General features: G+C 27.9%; 2 protein-coding genes across 2 annotated transcripts; one reads left to right on the top strand and one right to left on the bottom strand.

The window, feature by feature from the left end:
* Window positions 1-5,581: 5,581 nt before the first annotated feature.
* LOC136079748 (uncharacterized) lies at window positions 5,582-6,886 on the bottom strand. Its single transcript, XM_065796042.1, has 3 exons — window positions 6,772-6,886; window positions 6,303-6,404; window positions 5,582-6,199 (listed from the first exon to the last, which is right to left on the bottom strand). The coding sequence occupies exon 3, from the start codon at window positions 6,180-6,182 to the stop codon at window positions 5,724-5,726; it is 459 nt and encodes a 152-aa protein (XP_065652114.1). The 5' UTR covers window positions 6,183-6,199; window positions 6,303-6,404; window positions 6,772-6,886; the 3' UTR covers window positions 5,582-5,723.
* Window positions 6,887-19,834: 12,948 nt separating this feature from the next.
* On the top strand, window positions 19,835-20,833 carry LOC136079340 (zinc finger MYM-type protein 1-like). The gene is made up of 2 exons (XM_065795073.1): window positions 19,835-20,026; window positions 20,117-20,833. The coding sequence occupies exons 1-2, from the start codon at window positions 19,835-19,837 to the stop codon at window positions 20,831-20,833; spliced, it is 909 nt and encodes a 302-aa protein (XP_065651145.1).
* Window positions 20,834-21,180: the final 347 nt, after the last annotated feature.

Genomic DNA, 21,180 nt, shown 5'->3' with positions numbered 1-21,180 from the left:
GTAAGTTTTAGTTTCTTCAGTGGCTTTCTGCACTTTAATCCTAACTCTTAACTTTGCCTTCTTAAAGATCCAAGTAAAATGTATTTTCCTTGGTCTTTCAAAAAGCTTTTCAGTTTGATTGCTGGCATCTTACGATTTTTCTCAATAACTTTTTTGATCTTTCTATTATCTCTAGCACTTGTTATTCTTTTTTGGCCACAGCAGCCTGTTCGCTGTACTTCTAATTTGACCCCCATTTTGAGTTTATATTTAATCTCCAAACTGTAGCCTGTGAGACTTTGACAAATTTGGAAATATTTCTTTGACTGTGACTTGTTTCTTGCAGAAGAACAGCTATTTTAGCTAATTTACGCGGGAAAACATCACTAGTTTTACCCATTATTAATCTTAAAACCACAACAACATTTAATAAGTTATTATATGACAGGGATACTTAAAAAAAACACTTTAAAACAACTGAAAATTTATTATTTGAGTTATTAAGACAATCAACAATAGTTTAAACATATAAAGACATATAATTTGAGTTATGAAAGATAAAAACAACTAAATGTTTTTAATTTTATATTATTAAAATTTACCATGCCTTTTATAAAGTTAAAAATATTGTTTAAAAGTATATATATTTCATAAATGTTTCTAATCTAAAACAAAAAATGAATGACAGGAAGTTATATTACATATAAATAATTAAAAGTAAACAGCAATAGCCCCTTCCTAACAAAGAAAATCCAAAAAAATAACAAAAACTTGAATTTTTTTTTTGAGTCTAATAATTTGAGTAGGTACTGTATATATATATATATATATATATATATATATATATATATATATATATATATATATATATATATATATATATATATATATATATATATATATATAGTATATATATATATATATATATATATATATATATATATTTATATATATATATATATATATATTTATATATATATATATATATATATATATATATATATATATATATATATATATATATATATATATATATATATATATATATATATATATATATATATATATATATATATATATATATATATATATATTAGGGTGCGGTTGTGGCTCTCTATAGGGGCACAACCGTTTTTTTTGCTAAGTCTAGTTTTTGTGTTATAACATTTTCAAAAACGGTTTTATTTTTTCTTAATTGCAGCAATTTAAAGCTTAATGATGTATTTATCGAAATACAGTTAAAAAAACGCATGCCGTTTTATTTTCATATTCCATTAATCTAAACGTCACGGGGGCTGTTATGCCCCCACTTCCCATATATATATATATATATATATATATATATATATATATATATATATATATATATATATATATATATATATATATATATATATATATATATATATATATATTTATATATATATATATGTATATCTATATATATATGTATATATATATGTATATCTATATATATATGTATATATATATATATATATATATATATATTTATATATATATATATATGTATATGTATATATATATGTATATATATATGTATATCTATATATATATATATGTATATATATATATATATATATTTATATATATATATGTATATCTATATATATATGTATATATATATGTATATCTATATATATATGTATATATATATATATATATATATATATTATATATATATATATATGTATATCTATATATATATGTATATATATATGTATATCTATATATATATATGTATATATATATATATATATATATATATATTTATATATATATATGTATATCTATATATATATGTATATATATATGTATATCTATATATATATGTATATATATATATATATATATATATATATATATATATATATATATATATATATATATATATATATATATATATATATATATATATATATATATATATATATTGCCACTATTAATATATGATATTATAATAGTTGAAATTTATATCCATATCAATAACTAATTAACAGATTTAAAAACAACACATTTGGAAAACATCAAGTTAAAACTTTTTTTGTCATTCATATAAGTTGTTCCAAGGGAGTTAATATATTATGGGGAGTTAATTTGTTTCGCCGACAGGAGTTAATTTATTTCAAGAGGAGTTAATCTATTTCGAAATAGATTAACTCCCCGGGTAATTTTTTACGCAACGGGAGTTAATTTATTATGGGGGTTATTTTATTTCATGACACCGGCTCTAGCCCAATATGCAACGTTGATAAGAAAGGAGGCAAGAACTTCATTGTTAAATGCTCCTCCACGGTGCTCTGTGATAGGACCGATAGGTCTTCTAGAAACACCTTAAATACAAATAAAACAAAACAAAAATTTTCAAACCTGTAATAATTTGCTGTATTAGTTTATGTATTATTGATGTATTGTAATTTTATTAATTTTTGATTTACGAGCGATTCTTGGTGACAAGATCTGATTAGTCTTCAGTGAGACTCCGTGAACTCTTTGAGTTCTTTTTCTAAAATTAAATATTTTATACTTGTTTTTTCTTTTAATTATTTATTTTTGCGTGTTTAGTTATTTGTTATTGTAAGTTTTTAGAAAACTTATTATGTGAATTTGTTTTTCTTGGGAACATTAAAAAAATTGTACTTTATATAACTGCTGGGGTTATCATAAAAATGAACACGGGTTGCTGACTCAGAGCTGCCAAGAGAGATGGGCAAATTGGGCATACGTGCCCCTTGGTCGACACCAACCAAAGAAAAAAATTTTGATTTGTTTTTATATTGACGACATTATAGTAGACATCAAATCTTATCCGCGCAACTCATTTTATTGTTAAAAACAAACTTTGTTAGTTTACGTTTTGTTACCCTTTTGTTACTCTACGTTACGTTTTTTGTTACCCTTTTGTTACCCTACGTTACCCCACTTGGCAGTATATGTCAAATGAAGATTCCAGCGGCACCTTGGCTGACATGAATGCTGCTCGTTGTTCAAGAAAAGCAAAATACGGCTTTGTAACTGCAGATACCATGTATGTTTCTGGATGCACAACCCATTATTTGAATGAGATAGTACCACTGGGCTTGGAAGAAAGCGTTGTGGAAATAAGTTTTCCATGAACTGCACCATGGTTGAAAACAGTCACGTTTTTCGCACATCACAGTTTGCATGAAGTACTGGCTCTCTCTAATATGAGTTGCCACCCACTTTGCACAAGGTTGATCTGGTGTTACTGCTATATCATTTGTATATACATATTCAGCAAATACTTCCTCATTGTTAATCATAAACTTCGACCATGTTTCTGCTTGGGTTGTTTCTGCCTTCTCAAAATTTAGCTTCTAAAATTCTGCGTCCATTGTTTTCATGAGGCATTAACATGTAAACCAAAGAAGTCATGAGGTAGCAGCAAGCCCACCAATTCACGACTAAGTGGTACCATAATCTCTCCACTCTATTGTACGCCAAGTGGTGAGGTGCATTGGTACCTGTCAAACATGCATCAAAGTTCCATGCTTTAAATCTGGCTGGGGAACTCACTGATGTCCTACCACCCATGGAGCTTTATCTGTTGCTTGGTGTCATAAATCATCTTCTATAGTCTTATTCAAAGATTCGGACACATGCCAGAATGACTGGCATTTCTTCATATTCATTTCATGGTGAACAACAGGCTGGAAATGAGTGCAGAAAGTTTTTGAAAAATGTGGATGTATGGGAGAGATTGGCCTAGCAGCACTCCTTATTTACACCTGTTCCCTCTATTGACACACTAAGAAAATTCAATGGTGTTGTTTATGTTTATTTTAGCAATGTCCTTAATGACAGTTATGCTGAAAAAATTGAGCGATTATTGTATTATAAGCTTCTGCGTTACGAAGGTTTTATTTCAAAAAAGTTCAATTTTCGAATTAAAATTTCGAAAGATTAATTCTACAGTTTAAAACAATCAAAACAATGTTTTAGTTGTTTAAAGGCGTGGATTTAATCTTATTAAGATTTTAATGATTAGCATGTTTAATTTTTTAATGGTAACTTGTTTAACATTATTTTTGTCCTTTTTTTCCATTCATGCTTGAAAACGTGTTCACTTTTTTTCATAGGTTGCTGAATAATAAGGTTGTCAAAATATTATTTAATGTGCACACACACGCAATTGGATCCACATTATGGATTCAATTAATGTTATGTTACCCAAAGTAGGAGCTGCTTTAAACCGTGTATGCATAGATGATACTGTTAGTGCTGTGTTTCGAAATCAAGCTACAAAAGTTCCGTTAGTATGTTACAACTGCAAAGAGTTAAATCATATTGCGAGAAACTGTTCCCTTGCAAAGAACCTGGCTCCGAAGAATATTTTTTGATGTTTTTAATGTGGGGATGAAGGACAAGTGGCTGCAAAATGCTTAAAGACGTACGGAAACGAGTGCAGGAGCACTGTGCTCCCCTGTGACCCTCAGGGTAAATTTTGATTTAGTCCAATTTTTTTTTGCTGGTTATTATTATTGGGTTTAAAAAAGAGTATTTAAATTGTTTTTAAAATCTAAACTAACTGCTAAGCATAAAAAATATTGATTTACTTTATTAAAATCTGTAAAAATGATGACTAGGTCCCTTTAATTTAGTCTCCAAATTTTTACTAATGTAATAATATAATATAAATGCTATATTTATCTTAAAATTAAAGATAACAAAATAAAGATTTATTTTAAATTATTTTTTCCAAATTCTACAACACTATTCTTCAGCTGCGTTGCATAGTCATCATTTTCTAACCGCCGTTTATACCTCTTCCATACTTGGTGGTAATGGTGGTGTGCACTCTCTCCTGCTTGTTCAGCATACACACCCAAACCATATTTATTATGTTGGAGGAAAGGGTACAGATGGCAAATAAGTATATGAACTTTCCAGCTTACATTTAACTGATATTCAAAGCTATCATTCAGATGAACTTAAAATTTTTGAAATGAATCTTTGAAATCTAAAATTGATTCAGACAAGAACTCTTCAACTTTCATCCCAAATCCTTTTGTTTTTACAATTGAAAACTTTCTAGTACAACTAATAACTGGAAGAAGCAATCTTATTTTTAGATCAATTGAGGCTGCACTTATTAGGTTAATCTCTAGATTATCTAAATTGTCTAAAAATCTTTGTGCATTTTTACCATCTAATCCAATCCCATGGTAGCCTCGAAACATGATATAATAAGTCTTTAGCCATGACTCAAACCCAGGCCACAGAGAAAGTAAAATCTTTACAAACATTGAAATAATCCCAATAAAAAGGTGAAGCTCTGGAAGTGGGATGATATGTTCAACCAATGTTTCTGGTGGATCATCAAGGTAAAGAATTCTTGGAGAGATACAGTTTTTGAACTCCTTCATTTGCTTATATCTGCAACCATCAGCAACAAATTTTTTGTAGTTAGAGTCTATGGATCTAAACGTTCTTTTTTCAAAACTTTCAAGTAAACATTCACCCTCACACCAAAGACATGCAAACTTACCACTGTGGCTACTAAGACCAAATAAAGAATTCCCGCATTTAAGATCAAATGCCACTGAGTATTTAACATCCTCTAACCTCAGTGGAGCTCGGAGTATGTTAAGGTTTCCATTGTGTTCAGAAACATCCTCCACCAAAGACAAAATTATAGATCTTTTTACACCAGCATCATCAAGCTTTGTTGAGCTTGAATATTTGTCCAAAGGATCAAAAACATTTTAAATACATTTTAAAAATCCCTGTCCTGAATCTACTGAAATTCTAGCTATACTGGAGTAAGGATCTAAACCTCTCTCTTTTATCATATGAAAAATAAGATCTGATGTATTCATAACAAACACTAGACTACGAGTTAACTTTTTATCTCCTGACATAAATGTTTCAGTTTTGAAATCATAGACTTCCGACAAAGAACCATGTAACCCTTCCATTTGAAGCGTTATATTGGTATCAACCATATTTTTACCGAGGTTTTCACGCAAGTTACTGCAAAAGATCTTTGTTTTTCTTTTAGATAAGTTTAAGGAGTTTGAGAGTTCCATTATAACATCAAAGGATAATTTTTTAAGCGATATTCTTTTAGATTTTGTATCTGGTCTTCCAACAACAACATTTAATGTATTTCCGAAGGTCTTAAGTGGAAAATTTTCACCACGTTTAATGTTTTCTCTCTTCATTTTATTTTTGAGGAGGCCTGAAAAAGTAAAAAAATCATTAAATAGTTTTCTAGAAAAATATTTGTTTTTAGAAAGTTTGACATTTTAAAGACTTCAAATTTAAAGGACAAATTAAGGCACCTGAAGCTATTTGTTCACTACATACATGTCCAAGTGCTTCTGAATGACTAATAAGATTGTCAACAGCTTGGCTTTTGCAGCATAAATGAGTTATTCCCTTTCCTTAAATTAAAAAATATGCATAATAGGTACCATTATTTATTAGCCAGTTAGAGTTCATAGTAAAAACTCTTTTAATATTTGTTGTATTTAATAGTTTTATACTCTTTTATCTTTAATAAATAGTTCAATAGTTATCAGTAATTCAAGAAATAAACCTATTGGCTTAAAATGTTTATGTTCAAGTTTATATATATATATATGTATATATATATATATATATATATATATATATATATATATATATATATATATATATATATATATATATATATATATATATATATATATATATATATATATATATATATATATATATATATATATATATATATATATAGTTAAATTATTGATGTACAAATATACTTACCAATAACTGAAAAACACTGACAACATATTTTCTGCAGTTTGATATCACTTTCTGTGTTTCTATCATTGATTGGAACAAGCTCAGCTGCCTTTTGTTCAATATTTTTAATTTTTGACGATCAATCTTAATAAAAACACAAAAATGGTAAATTTTGATTATTCTGTAATAAAAGTATAAAATTTATTACAAAATTAAAATATACTTCATACATTCAGAATGTAAAACTATAAAATTTTAATTTTTAGAAAATAAATACTTTTCTATTTTTACATCTTCTTAATATAAATAGCAAAAACATAGCTACTATGCATTACTTATGTTTTACACTATTTTTAAAACATTCCTTAATTTTATAATTAATACCTGTAATATTTTAGTTATCCACTTCCCAATTTTTTGTGTTTCACCCCTGTTTAGAGCATAAAGGTTTGTTGCACATGATGAGCATATAACCTTTGGAAAACATTCCTTCTCCACATCATACTCTCTCCATATTAGGTTTTGAATATGTTTTTCAATACCAGGAGTGATTTTTAAAACTTTGTCAGTCTGTTTACCATATATCTCCAAGCAGCATGCACATATTGTGTTTAAACTTTCTGCGATTTTCCACAGAACTACTTGAATTTTTAAAATACTATTTATTTTTTTATTTTCTAAAAATTTTCTAAGTACTATTTATTGTAGGAAAAAATAAAAAAATTTAAAAACTAATTTACAACAAATAAAATGTAAATATAGACATGTTGCAGTTGGTTCGAATAAAGAAACTTTACTTGATTCAATTTGTGATATAATTTCATTTCAACATTAAATATTCAAAACGAAACAAAAATTTACCAAATGGGTTATTAATAAATAATTTAATTAAAACATGATAAGTTGTTATTAAAATTCTATGTTGCTTTAACATAATTTTATATTTTTATATATACTGTTAAAACTTTATTTATTCTCCTCCGATATCATTATTTTCATATGATTGAGTGTGATGTGACAATGATCCATTTAAAATATTTAGTTAATGTAATCATTTATTTGTACATTTTTTCACTTAATGCAAAGCGTACCTATGCATATAATATAAATATTTTGAAAGAACTAGAACAAAATATCTTTCTCTATATCATACTCTCTCCAACTCATATTTTGAATGTAATATAGATAATTTAAATTGACTTTTTTCCAAAAATAAAAAAAACCTCCAGCGCTAAATAAATTTTTTTATTTCAGCCATTTTCGGTAAAAATAACACATTTAATGGTCGTTTTTGGTAAATTATACCGTTGAAATAATACTTTTTATTTTATTATTATATTTTATAAACTTTTTATATTTTATAAACTTGCATAAATGACGTCATTTTTAAAATGGATATTTTAAATTGGATATAATTTAATTGGATATAATTTAATTGGATATAAAGTAAATCAATATTTTTTTATGCTTAGCAGTTAGTTTAGATTTTAAAAACAATTTAAATACTCTTTTTTAAACCCAATAATAATACCCAGCAAAAAAATTGGACTAAACCAAAATTTACCCTGAGGGTCACAGGGAAGCACAGTGGGAGCAAAGAATGAGCGCTACCTCGCTCCTCGACAACGATGGAATTAGCGCATTGTCTATTTTTCATCTAAAAGCGAATGTTATGTTAGCGACAGCTATGGTGGACACGAGATGTTCAAAGACAGTTATAAATCAAAAACTGTTGTCAATAAATCAAAATAAACCTCAGAATTCTTCAAAGCTAGTAACTTTTGACGGTAAAATTCATCAATGTAATGGATCGGTTGTCACTATTGAGGTTGACGGTATCCAAATACGAGACAAAGTTATTATCTCCATATCTGGAATGGCAAAGTTTAGATGGCAATGGTGTCGAATGAGAAGTTAAATGGAAACGAAGAGACGGAAAAGACCCCGACCAATTATTTAAAAAAGTTGCCCAATACGTCATTTTTTTTGTTTGTTTGTTTGTTCTTTACTACAATATTTAACACAATATTTACAAACATATCAATAAGAAAAATTACATGCAAAGAAATCGTTAAAAATAAATAAATAAAAATAAAGAATAAAGATAAAGAACGCGGGAACTCAAAGAAGACCATACAGGTCTTGTCACCGAGAACCGCTGTTGAGGAACTTTGAACTTAGTTAAATATATATAAAATAAATAAATACAACTTTTAAACTTTTCTGTTCGTGATAGAAATTATTTACAAATATTACGAATTAAAATAAAAATTAAAGTAAACAAGTAAATAATAAATGACTACTGTACAAATAATGTCAGTGCAACTTTTAACAAAATTCAAATAATGGTGTTTAAATATAGTTTCTCACATAAACTTTAAATCAATATTGTATAAAAGTAAAATATAAACGAGTGATGACAAAACTGGGTACAATTAAAAGTATATAAAAATATTTCAATTGAGAAAATTACTTTTTTTAGTTTTCTTTTGAACATATAATAATTCCATTCATGAAAAAAATCAAAATTTTTTAAAATTATTTGGCTCCATAAAAAAGCTCCACGAAAAGAAATGCAAAATTTACCAAAGATTGTTTGAAATTTTGGTTGTTTAATAAAATTATCATTTCTTAAAGAATATTTATTTTTTTATTTTAAAGAATATAAATCAAAAAAGGAAGCTGGAGATGAGTTGGTTTTACATTTAAACATAAAACAAAGAACATTATAAACATTTACTTGATATATATTAAAAACATTCATGTTAAATAAAAGTGGCCTTGAGTGAGTAAAACGATTTTTGAAATTTATAAGACGTGCAATATGCTTCTGCTGACAATAAAGTGGATTTAATTTACTTTTATGGGTAATACTCCATGCAATATTAGCATAATTAATATGACAGTGTATAAAAGAGTAATATAGTTGAGTTAATGAATGTTTGTTTAAAACACTTCTTGCTTTATATAAAACTCCAATGCTTTTTGCAACTTTGTTGCATAAATGTCCGATGTGATTCTTCCATGATAGATTTTCATCTACAATGATACCTAAGAAATTTGTGAGAATTACTCTTTTTATTTGAATATTATCAATATGAAGAAGAGGCATATTACTTGGAAGTAAATGTTTTTTAAATTGTGGATGAAAGAAAATCCATTTAGTTTTATCAATGTTGACCGAAAGTTTATTTGACTTGAACCAGTCTGATATTTTTGATAGTTTAATGTTCATATCATAAAAAAGTTTATTGATGTTATTATTAGATAGGAATAGGTTTGTATCATCAGCAAACATTATAGTTGTTAATTTTGAGACTTTATGGAGATCTTTAACATAAATCAGAAATAATAAGGGCCCTAATATAGATCCCTGTGGAACACCACAGGTTATATTTAGATAATCTTGTGAAGAAGATCCGTCGACATAGACAAATTGTTTGCGATGTTTTAAATAGCTTTTTAGTAGTTTTAAAGCATTACCGGTGATACCATAATGTTCAAGTTTTTTAAACAGTATTTCATGGTCAATTGTGTCGAAAGCCTTAGATAGGTCTATAAAGACGCCTAAAGTAAACTCTGACTTTTCGAATGAATCAGTTATACTACGAGTAAGATGAATTATTGCATGTTCAGTAGAGTTATTTCTTTTAAAACCGTATTGGTTTTTGTAAAGTATATTATTAACAGCAAGATGATTAGATATTTGGTTGAACGGAATTCTTTCTAAAATTTTTGAAAAAACAGAGAGGATAGATATTGGTCGGTAATTACTGACATTTGATGGTTCACCTCCTTTAAATATAGGCTTTATTTTGGCTATTTTCAGTTAATCGGGGAAAATTCCTTGATTTATAGAACATTTAAAAACTTTAAAAAGAATACGTTTTATGGTATCTCGTGTATCTATGACTATATTACAATTAATATCATCAGGACCAACTGCTTTATTAGTTTTAAGCATTTTAAAAGCACAAATTCTGAAGAAGATACTTCAAATTTATCTAAACTAGAGATTAATGGAAACACATAATCATTTATTGGATTAATCATATTTGGAATATTTTTGGCTAAATTAGGGCCAACGGACACGAAATATTTATTTAATTCTCTTGTTATTTGTTTGGGTTCATATAAAAATACGCCATCAACTTTTATAGTGTTAGGCACAGAGCATAATTTAAATTTATTATTTCCAGTAATTTGACTTATAATTTGCCATGTGCATTTTGAATTATGTTTATATTTTTCTAGTAAATCATAGTAATATCGTTTTTTAAATTTTTTTCTTTGACTTTTAAACATTTTAGCGTAATTTTATTAAATAACTTTATTTTCTGGTGTTGGTTTTTTTAAGTACTTTATATACAGTTTTTGCTTTATTTTTGAGGATTTCCTAAGATTTTTATTGACCCATGGTGACTTTAAACTTTTATTGGTTATAATAAATTCACGTTTTTGAAAATTTGCATCATATATTTCATAGAAAGTTTGAAAGAATGTATCGTATACTTCATTAGCTTCAAATGAACTGTTAATATGGTTCCAATTTATTAAAGATAATTGATCCTTAAACGATGCTAGATTTGCATCGGTGAAAAAACGTTTGATAATGACTTTTTTATGTTGTTGTATTAATTTGTTGTCAATATTAATAGAGAAAAAAATAGGGAAGTGGTCAGAAACGTCACTTTTTATTATACCTTTTTTAAGAGTTTCATTAAAGATATCGGTTGTTACAATGTTGTCAATTAAGGTAGCTGAAGTTGAGGTTACTCTAGTAGGTTTGTTAATTGCTCCGTGTTCGAATAAGTCATCGTAAAATTTTTTAATGTTGTTATTAACGTGATATTCAAAACAATTTAAATTTACGTCACCAAATATATAATTTAGTTTCTTTTCCTTAAAACTATTTTTTAAAATATCATTACACAAAAATGCATTAAAAACTTTCAATATGGCCAGATGGTGGGCGATAACAGCAGCTTATAAGTATGTTTTTAGAACTGTTGGTTAAAAGTTCAATTGTTAAAATTTCTTTATTGTCATCAGAAATACTCATCTCAGGCCTAATAAAAAACCTCAAATTTTCCGTTATATAAAAAAGTACACCACCTCCGCGTTTATTTGCTTTACGCGCTAGTCATACCAAAATATGCAAGAGAAAAATATGAAAACGAACTACGGGATTGGATCAGTCGTAAATGGTTAATTGAGTATGACAAAAATAAGATGGAACCAACCAAAGGGCAAATTCCCTTAATGGCTATTATCTAAAAAAATAAAGATAATAAAGTCAGACCAAACAGTTTTATTGAGATGTACACAAGAGATGCAGATGTGTGTGTTAAGAAGCTGAGGAAATGGAGAAGAAGGGGAAATAAACCAGCAATTATTGATTTACGTAAGGCTTATCTTAATTAAAAACTGAGGAATCTCTTTGACCATTCCAAACAGTGGTATTTTGAAACAATTAGTATTGTTTGACACGACTTGATTATGGATTGAATATTGCGCCAATAATGAAATCTGTCGAGAGTGCCATTATTGGATTCGTATATTGGGTTTACGCAGAGGCGTAGAAAGAATTTTTTGGTGTTCGAGATAGGTAACTTCCAGACAAGGAGCAAACTCCAAACATGCATATGTTTATACTTATGTCAAATAATGAGGGTTTGCAAAAAATTGCGATGATTGGAGGCTGGGAATAAAAAAGCCCCAAAATTTTCGCACCCCCCTGCTCCAAACGTGAGAGCAACAAGTTAATGAAGTATTTTTTGTACTATTCTTAACTAGACTTATATTCATCGATAAATTTTAAGTTTCATAGTATTATCTATTGGAGTTTAAAAATTAATACCATATAAAATTTGCAACCCCCTCAAATTGAGGGGGGTTTAAACTTTATATGGTCATAATTTTTGAACGCTAAAATATTTTAAAATGAAATCTCAAACACTAAAAAATTCTTTCTACGCCACTGGGTTTACGTGTGTACAAGGTTGGTGGCAAGTTGATGTGGTCCAGAGAGAATTGAGTTGATGCGATTCCGAAAAAGTTAAACAGAAGAGTAGCGTTTTCCGTATGTGTGCAGTTGGAAGATCACTTGCCAGTCTGTGCTTGGTTACATGCAGTTTGCTGCCATTTAAAAAGAAGAGCCGTTAGTGTTATGAAGAGTTGGGACGATGAAGTTTGCAATGAAAAATTAAAATGTGTACTTCAAAAAGTTTATGATAAGGTGGAAAAGTGGGATCTAGCTTATAATGATTGGGCTGTACATGGTAACAAGGGTGATGTATGGAATAAAGCTAGTTCTTTGGCGATTGTTATTCTTGTTCAAATTTGTAAAACTACTGTAGAAAACGCAACATGGCTACGGCAAGAAATGACTGATGTTCACATAAACATGACGGAGCTGAGTACTTTAATGGAGGAATGAATACCCAGCCGGCAAACAACGTTGAAACAACGTTGAAAAACGTTAAACTTACGTTGAAACCTAACGTTAAATTTACGTTGATTTAACGTTGAGAATGAAAGTTTTTTTCAACGTTGATTTATCAACGTTAGGTTTAAACGTTATATCAACGTTGATTCGACGCAAAAAAACGTTACAATGACGTTAAATTTACGTTGAAACAACGTTTAGAATGACAGTTTTATTAACGTTGATTTATCAACGTTAAACCGGCTGTTAAAAATCGTTTTGTAATCACAGAAACCGTTGATAAAAACTGAGATCACCATCACAACGTAGTATGAATGTCCAATAGTGCTGTTGCACTTCTCTATTACATTATTAAGGTATATTAAGGTATCTATTATTAAGGTATCTACTTATAGTCTATACTTAGACTATTTAGAACTTTTTCAGTTCAGTTTAGTTAAAATAGTATTATTAAAGCAAGAAATAAAAATAGTTTTATTTAAAAATATATTTAAATATTACATATATTTACATATAACTGAATAGGATCTACAAATAATTGAATATAATCTACATATAATTGAATAAAATCTACACAAATTTCTTCTCTTTTCCATCACCTTTTTGAAATGGAGCGTAGAAAATCGAACAATATTCAATTGACCGAGGTTTCTTTTGCTTCATTGAATACAATAGAAGAAGCTGTAAATAAAAATAATATTTTCAAAAAAAAATCAAAAAAGGCAAACTTGGAAAAAATATAATGAATGGGAAGGTGTTACAACTTATAAATGTATTCCATTTACAAAGCCATATAAATTAGTGTTTCTAAGTGTATTTTTCCACCTTTGCCCTTTATATCCATGGAGGCCATAAAATTTTTTCGAAAAAACCTCTGAATTTTTAAAAGGTAATTTAACTGTTAGACAGGGTGCAGATTCACAACACTTTCGTAAGTCCAAAATTTGCGTAAGTTTTGCGTAGGTTTTGCTTAAGTTCAAAGTTACGCTAAGTGATATTCACAAACCTTGCGTAAACAAAAACTTACGAAATTTCTAAGTTTTTACGTACTTTATTACTTACGCAAAATGTCTAAAAAACGGTATTCACAACATTTTCTTAAAAAGTGCTCAGCAAACTTTACGTAAGAAATATGTCTGCTATTTTCAGACTTATGTTTGGCGTAACTTTAAATCAATAATATTTAAAAATGGCGTTTTTATTATTATAAAACATTTCAGATTTTGTTTGTTATTGCCAGTAAAATATAATTTTATTTTAGTTTTATACTGCTATGCGTTAAGTTATTTATTTAAATAATACAATTATAGTTGTTTTTTTTAACAACAACAACAATAGCAGAGGTATTCCATGAGAAAGGGGGACAAATTTTTAAGGTTTGTAACCCACCAACTCAGATTTTCTTCATACTTTGTAAAAATGGTCACCTATGTAACTTAGACTACCTTGCAAAATATTAGCACTGATATCAAATGGGTTTTGGAGATATTATTACTTTAAAATCGGCTATTTTTAGCAGTTTTTTCTGTTCGGCGGTTATTTTGATTTTACTATAGTTTTACAAGTTACTGTTAAACTAAACTTGTGATTAAGCTAAAAATTAGCACCGTTATAGTTTTTAGGACGAGGAATCAGAATATGATATTTTTTTTTAATGAAAATATTTAGAACTATATCAATATGGGGACTATACTTCACCAGAGCTATTTTTGAAATTTTAACAAAGGCGGAAAAGAGGCTTGGTAATTATGGTAGCATTAATTTTTTTTTTTTTCGTTTTTATTAAGTAGATACATTAAAGAGTGTTTTAGAGCAAAATTTAGAGGTGGGTTTTTTGAGAATTTTTACAAATAATTAAACAAATTAAATTGAAAAGGACATTTGGATGTTACAAGTTAAGAAATTACTTATTTTGAATACTTTCATTTAAAAAAAAACAACCCATTATCAATAGTTAAAATGAAAAATTCATAATAAATGTAATATATTAAGTCTTAAAAATTAAATAAATACAAGTTTTAAATAAAAAACTAGTCAATAAAAAACCAGAACTTGCATCTGATTAATTTATAAATAACTTATAAAAGAAAACTGGTGTAATATGATTGAGTCAATTTAAAGATTGGATTTTGGACAAACCATCTGTGTCTATCTGGTATATGCGCCCTGTTCTTGAAGATAATGGCTTTTTTTATCATAATTAAAATATGAGGCTTAGGAACCCAACAACAATCATCTCTACTTGGCCGGTGTTATGAAGTTTAGGTAAATGAGAATGCATAAATTTTACAAAGGCGTCTTGTAATACTTCTTGTACAAATTGGACAGTCATTTTTACTATACAATAAATAAATCCAACATCATGTGTTAAGTCATCAAATATAAAACATAAAGATGTTGGTTGACTTTCAGTAGTAATCTCATCATTTTTGTTATAAATAACTACAGGATGTAGTGTGTTTTGTTATAAATAACTACAGGATGTAGCTGTTGGTTCCAGTGGTAACTCTGGATTTCGTCTTGTATGACATTAAAGTTTTCTGCAAAATCAACCAAAACAATAATTTCATTTATGGGTATAGATGACTTATAATGTATTTAATTATTTAACTGGTGCTTTAGCAATATAAGAGTGAGTTGTTATGCTATCAAGTTTTTCACTAAGACTTTAAATGAATTCGTCTATGGTAGATGTATAACTTAGAAGCTTTGCTTTATCTAGTGTACTCCACTGTTTTTATTCAATTATTTCATCTTCATCAACTTTGTCATTTTCTTTAAATGATCCTTCATTTTGCAATAGATTTGCAGTTATATAATTGATAATATTTTGAATTCCAGGGCAACGATTATATCTATGGACCATGTATTCCCTTGACTCTCTGCTACAAACAAACTTCTCAATAAGTTCATGGTAACTTATTTTTCAGTTTATTTGCGCTAAGCATAAGCTTTAGGTATCGGTGTATTGCATATATACAAACAGCATGGGTTCCTTTTTGACCAGCGTAAATACACCATTTTGGCTTTAACTGAACAAATTTAGAAAATTATGTTTTGTATTAAGGGTGCTCTAGTTTGAATTTAATAAATAATTCCTTTAAATTGCAAAGAAATAACCTCTTGATACATGTTTATTTTTTGATACGCTTACAAAATCTTTTATACCTGGCAACTGCCGACTGAACTGATCATTACAATAGAAGCTTTCCACGTTATCAATGATATCTGATTCAACTCTAACAAGTTCTTTCTGGAAGTGTTCCTTTTTCAAATTTAAGTTTTCTAGCTTTAGTTATGGTTGACTCTGAAATATTGAATACTTCAGCTGCTTTCCTTAAAGACCATGAATCTGGAACCAATGTTAAAATTTGAATCTTTTCTCTTCTGTTATCCGTTTTTAGCTTTTCTTGCATTGAAAGTATCAATTTATCTAGATCTTCAGCTTTCTTCTGATGTTCAAAATTGGGCTCCTCAGTTACATCATTTTTCAGGTCTGTTGCGCTAAAATTGAGGATAACTGATAGCTTTTTTGACATAACATCAGTAACTAGCATTAATTTTCCTTTTCCTAGAGAAATTTTAGCATATTTCATGGGAACCCCATGAAATTTTACTGGTGATACATATTTATATACTAATTTATCAAAACTTTATTTATAAGTTTATATTTAAAACAGTATTTATAAGTTGTTTTTCTTGTGCAATTTCTATATCTTCATCAAAACATGTTTGTTCCAGGAAATCATCTTCACCATTGTGGTCCTGTAAGGTAGACCAATCTTCTTTTTTTTTTAGCGTTTTTTTTTACCGTTTCTTTTTGAGATGAAGGACACATTTTAAAACCAGGTGTTGTTTCAATAACAATTGAACACATACCTTTTGCCAGTTGAATATCAATTTCTCGAAACCACTTACAAATACATTATAAACGAACAAAAATTTGCCAAAATTAAGAAATAATAATTTTGATGATTTAATAATTTTAGAAATAAAATACTTTTTCAAACTATTTGTAAGTGTACTAGACAGTGGCGGCTCGTCAATAGGGGCCATAGGGGCCCGGCCCCACCTATATTTATTTAAGATAAAAAATTTTATAATGTTTATATGTATCTTTATATATGCAAATATGCAATTATCAGCCTAAACTATTTGCAGACAAGTTTTATAAAAATAAATAGTTCTAAAGTTAGTTCTAATTTTAAACTATTTTAATTTATAAGTAATACGTTTATTTGCAATTAATTAAAAGTATTGTAGCGTTGTTTTAATTCATTGCCAATAACGGCAGGGCCGATTTTTACTGGCCCTATTTATTTTGTTTGTGGTAGTATTATTTTTGATGCGCGCGCAGAATTTCTTGTGCTTTCAGATAGAACGAAAAAACGCACCTCAGGGCCTCATTGAACTGGCCCGAAAAGAAAAGAACCATAAAAAGCATCACGAATTTTAAAAACTTCATACACCATTTTTAATTCTCGATTTTAAGATTGAAGAATTTAGTTTAGAAGTTTTGTTGACTCAATAAGGTACAGCAATATTAGGAAACTTTATAACATTAAATGTAAACATTTATTTGTAAAAATAATGTAAACATTATACATTTGTTAATATTGGAATTTCACTGTGAATATTAGCAGTGTTTATATTGCAATATTAACAGTGTTAGTATTAGTTTCTTAAACTGGATATGTAAATAAAAAATTTACCAAGTAGTTATTAGGATTATAAATTAACAGGAATAAGAACAAGGCAAAAATATGATATTTAAAACAATGTAACAGAAATTTTATAAAAAAGTTTGCAAATTTTATAGTTTGGAAAATTGATTTTAAAATATCATAAAAAAGTTCTGCATTTCTTTTATAATCAACAATCTTGTACATTTTATAATATTTGCTAGTGAACTACATTTTTCAGGCATATATTGTTTTATTTATTTTTTTAAATTTTAAAGCTTATTTTTTTTTACAGAGAAAAAAATTGTGGCTCAGCCATATTAATGATGATCTTGATTTGTGTATTGTTTGGCAAGTTTATATGTTGTGACACGAGAAAGCTTAGTCATTTCTACAAATATAATAAGAGCTACTGCAATTTTGAAATTCTTGTTCTTTTCTCAATGAGGGATTGCTAAAGTTTATTTTTTCCAAATAGCTTATGTATCATATTCTGTGGCATAATGAATCAGCCATTGAAAATTCTTTACATTATTTGGTGGCAGTTTAGTCATTCTATCTTTTAAGTTGTCAATTGGATTGACGCTGAACCAGAGCCAATATCAACCATAATAATAAGCATTAAACACAAGTTTTAAAGACTGGATTTTCAAGTAAAGATTAAAATTAGTCAATATTATTATTAGTTCGATACAACAAAGGTACAAACAATAGAAAATATAAAGAACATTTTTTTTCAATCATTAAAACTCTACCACTGGTGGTACTGTTACATTTCATAATACAGCTTCAATAATTGCTACTTCCAAAAAGGCACTAATTAAAAAAATATACAAAGTTTAGATTATTTTAAAATGTTGGACATTTACCATTGCCATCGAAATAAAAAAATCAGAGTATTTTTTTGAAATGTTTTTTTTTTGTGGGGGAATAAAGCTAAAGTCAAAGAACTAAAACTATATAAATATTTATGTATGCTTACAAACAGATATTAAGTTTTTATCTTTAATTACATAAAATTGTTAAAGCATGTAAAGACAGTGTAAATAATCTTAAGAAGTTTACTATTATTTATGACTGACATTGTAAATGTTGTATTTAAGAATTATGGATTTAATTAACTAAAATATGTGTTGTATTATGAAAAGATTCTTTAAACAATTTTTTGTTGTAAAAGTATCTTTATTGTTTTAGTTGACCCTTTCGTCATTCGTCATCAGAGAGTTAAATGTATATGTAATGTTACATTCTTTATTATTTTATCGATTATTAATTAAGATTAAGAGTCCTTCTTGACTGAACTACTGTTGATAAAATTTTGAATCATGCCAAAATCATATTCTGGTTACAATATAGTTTAAAGTTATCTTATTACAATAATTTAGGTTCATTAATAAGATAATTTAACATGAACAAAATTGATAGTTTATTGGCAAACGTTTCTAGTTTTTCTTGAAAGCCCAACTTCAAGGAAAACTAGAAATAAAAAATCTTGGGGCATACCAACCAAAAGGTGTTCGTATAACTCAAGTTGATGGTAAAAAAACGCGAACATTTTGTGTAACATGGTTTGAAAGAAATCATGGTTAAGTGTAAGTGATGAAAATAATTCGTTGTTTTGTTTTTATTGTGTTTTGTTTGGTGGCGAGAGCTTGTGGGCAGAAAATGGCTGTAAAGATACAAAACAATCTTTCTGAGCGAATACAAAAACACGAATCCAGTAAAACACATATAAGTAATTCGTTGCAGTTTCAAATGCTCGGAAAGACAAACATTTTATCGACAATTGATGCTGGATACATTCTTAGCATAAAAAAACATAATAAATTAGTTGACAAAAACAGATACATTATCGAGGGTTATAGATTGTATAAAAATTTGTGGTGTACACGAATTGCCCTTAAGAGGACATGACAAAACTATTGACTCAAATAATCGAGGGGTATTTTTAGATATGGTTTCATACACAGCTACATTGGATAGTGTGTTAAGCGATCATCTTAAAGATTCAAAAATAACAAAAAATACTTCGAAAACAAACCAAAATGACATTCTAGAATGTATGTATAAAGTATACATAGAAAAAATTAAACGTGAGATTGATAAAGCAAGATTTGTTTCCTTGCAAGCAGATGAAACAACTGATGTATCTTGTCGTTCTTAGTTCGTCATTATTTTGCGTTATTTAAAAGGTTATTAACCAGTTGAAAGATTTATAGCATTTATTGATGTTCAGGATAGAACTGCTATGGGTCTTACAAATGTATTAAAAGAAGAATTAAATTGTTTTGGTCTGAAGGAAAAATTAATTGCACAGGCTTATGATGGTGCAGCAGTTATGAGCGGATCAAGGAATGAAGTCCAAAGTCTAATCAAAGAAGTTTACCCAAATGCCGATTATGTTCACTGCTATGCACACCAATTGAATTTAGTTTTGAAAAAAGTTTGTTCGTCGAATAAGCGAATAAGAACATTTTTTTCTTCTTTAAGTGGATTTGGCGTGTTCTTTACATCCTCGCCAAAACGAAATGATTTACTTCGCGAAATTACTTTTAAACAGGTACCAAGAGTTTGCGAAACACGATGGAATTTCCGTTCAAAAATAGTTACTTGCATAAAAGAAAACAAAACAAAGATTGGAAAATGTTTTAATAAAATTATAAACGATAAAGGATGGGATGATACAAGCGTGTGGCAACCTGTTGGGTTCAAAAAATGTTTGGAAGACTTAGAGTTCAACTTTTTTTTACCTTTTTTTTTTTCAATTTTAAAACATGTTGATGTACTTTACAATATATTGCAATCAAGTAACAGCAACACTATTACAATCAAGGAGGCTTTTGAAAAATTTGAGTTTTCTATAAATTTTGTGCGAAATAGCATCACTAATAATGTTTCGATAATAATGGATCGATTCTTAACAATTGCGAAGAAATGCATGAAAACCGAATGAAACGAAACACATCAATCGAACTACTAATAGAAGATGCTAAAGATGCTTGTGATAAAATTATTTACGAAATTAGCGAGGTTTAGAAGCATTGAAATATTTAAATCATTTTCAATTTTGGATCCGAAAAATTTTAAATTTAATAGACAACATTTTCCTCGGAATCATAAAAAATATTCTAACAAACTATCCAATGCTGAATGAAGTTAAGTTGATGTCCGAATTAACTGTTTCGTATGAAAATGCTGTTTTTAGTGATATCGGCACCATTAATGCTCTATCCCAATTTATGGATGAAAATAACTTGATTGAAACATTTTCTGAAGTATCAAAGTTGATAGAGATTGTTT

The sequence above is a fragment of the Hydra vulgaris genome, chromosome 04 (assembly GCF_038396675.1).
Source record: "Hydra vulgaris chromosome 04, alternate assembly HydraT2T_AEP".
Classification (NCBI taxonomy): Eukaryota; Metazoa; Cnidaria; class Hydrozoa; order Anthoathecata; family Hydridae; genus Hydra; species Hydra vulgaris.
This window is presented reverse-complemented; position numbering and strand designations above follow the sequence as displayed.